The sequence below is a fragment of the Salvelinus fontinalis genome, chromosome 1 (genome assembly GCF_029448725.1).
Source record: "Salvelinus fontinalis isolate EN_2023a chromosome 1, ASM2944872v1, whole genome shotgun sequence".
Classification (NCBI taxonomy): domain Eukaryota; kingdom Metazoa; phylum Chordata; class Actinopteri; order Salmoniformes; family Salmonidae; genus Salvelinus; species Salvelinus fontinalis.
The window spans coordinates 21,065,304-21,070,683 of record NC_074665.1 but is presented as its reverse complement, the minus strand read 5'-3'; the positions used below and the strand labels follow the sequence as shown (position 1 = coordinate 21,070,683).

Sequence of the window (5,380 nt, the reverse complement as noted above, 5' to 3'; positions counted from 1 at the left end):
TGCCGAGTAGCCTCCCCCAGGAAAGATCCAGAGTCTAACAACATGCAGACTGGAGGGAGGGAGGGACCCCCTGCTGCGACAGCTGACAGAAGAGAAAGCATGAGAAAATAAATGAGAACAAGAGTCTTCTTTCAGGGTCTCCATCTTTAACTCTTTCTGTCTACGTCTCTGTCTCAATAAAACGATGATGTTGATATTGGGTTGGTATCAGGGGCACAACTTTGTTTTTAGAAGTGGGGGGGACATAATATATACATATATATATTTTTTCCCCAGTCGAATAAACACTCCTAACAGCCTGCCCGACCACTCGGAGGCGTCCTCATGGTCCTAAAACACACGGTTGCCTCATTTTGTATCACAATCCAATGATAAAACTGGGGGGGGGGGCAGCAATTTCAGAATGTGTGTGTGGGGGGGGGGGGGGGGGGGGGGGGGGGTAAATGTTATGGTTGGTATAAATGTTATGAATTCCAAAATATAGATGCCATGTTATGTAACATAATGCTTATCCAATTAACTAGAGAGTATTTGTCCCCCAACCCTATTTAAAAAGTAGGTCATGTTATGTGTAATAAAATATCAACAACCATTTTGTTTCTAACGTATTTTCTCTTTTATTGCAAATACAATACAAAAGGTAAGCTTATTTTTAAGAAAGTACAGTAACATGTTAAGCTAGCTGAAGAAAACGAGAAGTCCCTCAGACGCATTAGAAAGACACACCATTACTGAGATAGTATGTGGCAGGACGTAGAAAAAAACTGTTCCTCAGAGAAGACAGGAATGCTGGTACGTACCTCTAATAAAGCATATCAGCCACAGCATAAAAATAACTGTAAAAACTTTGTCCATATGAGAAAAAAACATATTTCCAGTTCTTTCAGCCATAGTTTAGAATCCAAACTCAAGAAATTCACAATTAAAAATAATCCGTACACAACTAGATAGCAAAAAAAATGACAAATAAAACATTTAAAATAGAAACATTTTACATACGATAAATAAAACATGATTACAGTTTGTACCCTTTTTAAAGTACACACTCGGCTAAAAAGACAGATTTATATGACATTTAATATCCAGAAGATAATTTATTTTTAAGACAAATTAATTTGTTGTATAACGTATCAATTAAAGAAGAAAATGCTAAATAATAATTAATTTAAAAAATAAATTAAAGGGTTAAGACAGAGGGGGTTGGAGCAGGCAGGAGGGCTGTAAAATGACACTGGTGTGGTGATGGACTGCAGGGGACACCCGAGAGGTCAAAGGGCACTTCCTGTGGCTGTCAAACACATAATGTCAGACGGTAAGTATAATCTCAGCTGTGGCTTCTCTCTTCTATAATATGTCTGTAGCACACCCACAAACACCCTTCCACCCAACCGCTGATATACTAGGCACTAATGGTGCAAAAAGGTTGGAATCTCCTGCACAAAACGATAAAGTCAAAACTTCTTTCGTTGCCATTCACAGCATGTGCCTCTTACATCTAAGAACGTGTTATAATCATGAGAAATTATTGATGGAGAAACCCTAAACTCCACAAATACAAATGTAATTTATTTTGTTGGATGGCACAGAACATATACTGTAAGCAGAATGCACTGCAGGAAACAAACACAACCAAAAAATGATAGAGATTTACTGCCTGTACAAAATTCCACCAGAGAATTGAAGCCATGGAATAGAGAACTGCACGACTGAGAGTGGTTTCCTGCTGAACTGTATACAAATAAAGCTTTTTCTACAAAAATATTCCCCCAAAAAACAAACTGCCAGAGTAAAAAAGGTAAGAAAACATACACAGTACCTATTAAAAATATCAACAGTTTATTAAGTCCTCACAGAGGATTTCTCAATGCTTTTTTCCTGTTCTTGCTAAAAAATATATTTCTTCAAAACAAATTAAAAAGGCCTGTTGTGAGCGATTCTGATCTAGTTTCAGTTCCTACAAGTCCAGCTCTCCTTCACCTACTCTGTTGTGTTCTTCCTCTGTTGGAAATTCAAGTGTCTGTTTCCTGGGAACTAATGTTGGAATGTTGTGACAAAGTCTCCCTCTGCAAGATGGACGTGCCTATCAGTCTATGTAAGTGTGTGTTCGTGTAGATGATTGTGTCCTCAGGGCCGGGAGAGCTGTGTGTACACTGGCTGCTGGTCCCAGTGATGCTGGGGACTGTGGGTCTGGGGTACGGAGGGCACCCCGGTTGTGTCTGCGATGGGGGTGTACATGGGCCTCTGGCTGGGGCTCATGTAGCTGCTGAAGGAGTAGAGCCCTGAGCCCTGGCCCCCGGCTGCGTGGCTGTAGTAGGAGTTGGTGCCGCCCTGGTGGTCAGAAAAGTCATACTGGCCCCGGGTGATGGAGGGATAGGAGGACGAGCTGAAGTGCTGCAGGTTGAAGGAGCCGTAGTTGACGTGCTGCGGAGGGGAGGAGCTCTGCTGATCGTTGTAGTGGCTGGGGCTCAGCTGCTCTGTCTTGATGTGTGTGGGGGTCCTCTGGTTCTGGCTCTGCTCCCCTCCACTACCCAGCGTGGTCAGGGAGTGCTGCTGCTGCTGCTGCTGGCTCTTGGTCATCCAGCTGTGCCCTGTGGCACCCCCTGCTGCCTGGCTGACCACAGAGCTGCTGATGCCGTAGGTACCGGTGTAGGAGACTTGGCCAGTGGCAGCGCCAGGAGCACCCGGGTGACCGTTGGGAGGCAGGTACTGATCAAACTCGTTGACATCGAAGGTCTCGATGTGGGAGATGACGTCGCTACTCAGCTCGCCGATGTCCACGTCCCGGAAGTCGATGTTGAGCTGGCGACCCGTGCCTTCATGTAAGGGGCGACCCTCCCGCTTCAGGTCCACCTTGCCCACCTGGATGTCTGTCTTGGTAGGAGGGGTGGTAGGAGGGGTGGGGGGCCCTTGGGACTGGCCTAAGAGAGCGAGGGAGAGAAGGGGTTACACATAAAATACATATAGGCTTTCTGTGATGCAAATCTCAGAGCAAGAGCAGACCCCTTAGATGTAATTGAATAGGAAAACATAAGAGCTTTGCAAGTGGTCAAATGAATCTAGATATCAAGTTAAACTGACAGAGAACATATCTGATAGTATTACTAATAAACTGTTCACATAATATACCTTCACACACATTTATTGTTATAAAAAGTCTAGCAGCAGTAAATGTGTCAAATACTGTGTATACATTGACGAACACATGCTGAATGAGACCATTGCAATAGGCACAAAGCATTATTACTCTTCTTACCGGAGTGTTCTCCGGGGGAGTGCATCTCTCCCATGCTAGAGGCTGGAGAGTCAACTTGCTGGAGCACCTTGAAGATCGCGCCTGGCGATATGTGCGTCTGTTCGCTGCCGTCATCAGACTCGCTTTGTCCGTTCTTCATGGACTTCCTCCGCCGGGGCTGGTACTTGTAGTCAGGGTGGTCTTTCTTGTGCTGTACCCTCAATCGCTCTGCCTCCTCCACGAACGGACGCTTCTCACCCTCATTGAGTAGCCTGTGCGTAAAAGGCAAATGGATACATGAGTAAATAAAATATTCAATTGACAGCAAAATAGTTTCCTATTTTAATGCAGCATAACATACCTTTTTATTTCAAAGGTTCAATTACGTAAGATCACATTATCGAGTTAACATGTGTGCGTACAATGCATGCGTAAAAGTAGAATGGAATAGAAACTTGTTTCGGTAATAAAACCACAGACGCGTTGCCACTCGAAATATAAATGTGGGAGTAATGATAGAGAGGACTGAGACTCACCTCCACAGTTTCCCCAGAGTTTTGCTCAGCTCAGCGTTATGGAGATGCGGGTACTGATCAGCCAGCTTTCTCCGGGCGGCTTGCGCCCAAACCATAAACGCGTTCATCGGTCTCTTGACGTGGGGCTTGTTCTTGCTAGATCCGTTCATTCGGACTGGCATTGGCACCAGGGTCCAGTCGTAGCCCTTCAGGACCTGGGACACCGCGTCGCGGATGCATACGGGGAATTTGTCATCGTCATCCTTCTTGAACTCGACGAGGGGACCGTCCGGACCCATCAGCAGTCCGTTCTCTGACGGTCTGGTGTTCTCGGTGTCGGAGCCAGACCCGGACGGGCACGGAGATCCCACAGAGTCCTCTGACATGCTCGGACTCGGTGCGTCTGAGAGACATTTGTCTTGTTCGTCTGTCATTTTCAGGAAGGGGTCGAGTAGATTCATACGAAAAATGTTGTCGAACAATTACGCACGAAATATGAAAGGACGGCCAAAGTTTTTCAAATGTCCAAAAGTGGAGAAAAAGTAACAGTAGACGCTCTTTGCTCCTGCAAAGAGGCTGTCAACTGCACAACGCCGTTTGGAGAAATAATGTCTTTATGCATATGTCTTTCTGAAAAATTGTATAATAACCTTGTCTTGTTTGTAGGCGTCTCCACACTCGAGCAACAGCTGATGATTTGCTGTAAATTGTTTAGGTAAAAAGAGAAAATGATCCAGTCAAATAGTATCCCCAGAACGTGTACGTGCTTTGAACTGGAATCCTTTGCAAGCGGACTTTATAAGTGAGTTACAGTGCGGCTACAGAATACCCGAATATGATTGGTCGACCGACTGAGAATGACGAACTGAAGGAATTAAATCCCTCCCCTCCACACACACAGGCTATGCATAGACATTTATACATTTTGTGTACCATATTGATATAGGCATAATAATTCACGTACGGAATTATATTTTGTTTTTTAAAGATGTGTTTATATTCTTAAATCATAGACCAGGCTATTCACGTATTTTTTTTTACTCGCACCTTCAAAGTTAAACCAGTGAAAACTGAAAATAAAAGCAAATAATTGACGCAAAAAAACATTGAGGATGAAGTCATGCAAATAGGTCTACCAGTAACTTGTCCATTATAACTGAAATTGTATGCACGAGAAATCCCATATCGAAAGTATTTCATACAATCAAGGATGGTCTGTAGTGACCCTGCCCTAGGCTATTTTATGTGCGGCAAACAAAGGCCACAGCAGATAAGTTACTAAGACATATAATAATGTTTATTCGATTCATACCAAATCAATTATTATTTTACTGGCAAAAAAATGTACATGCCCATAGGGGGAGACAGCAGCCCAGGAACTTACATTACAACGTGTACTTTTTTCTGGGGGACATCTGGAACTCAAGAAACGGTTGAAACAGTTGCACTGCAACTGTTGAGGAGGATGACTTTTTTTGTAATGACAGCGCTGGAGATAGAAACAGTCAAAATGATCATATCATTTAGAATGAGTATTTCCTCACCCAAGCTCACCATGTTTACATCCTCCTTTAAAACACAGACGTTTGAATATTTATGTCTCTCACCTTCATAATAAATTCCGTCCACATCA

At 43.7% G+C, this 5,380-nt stretch overlaps 1 protein-coding gene across 1 annotated transcript; it reads right to left on the bottom strand.

Annotated features, from left to right (window-relative positions):
• Positions 1-592: 592 nt before the first annotated feature.
• Positions 593-4,537, bottom strand: LOC129836080 (transcription factor Sox-9-B-like). Its single transcript, XM_055901893.1, has 3 exons — positions 3,769-4,537; positions 3,254-3,504; positions 593-2,918 (listed from the first exon to the last, which is right to left on the bottom strand). Exons 1-3 carry the CDS (start codon positions 4,206-4,208, stop codon positions 2,125-2,127), a joined length of 1,485 nt encoding a protein of 494 aa, XP_055757868.1. The 5' UTR covers positions 4,209-4,537; the 3' UTR covers positions 593-2,124.
• Positions 4,538-5,380: the final 843 nt, after the last annotated feature.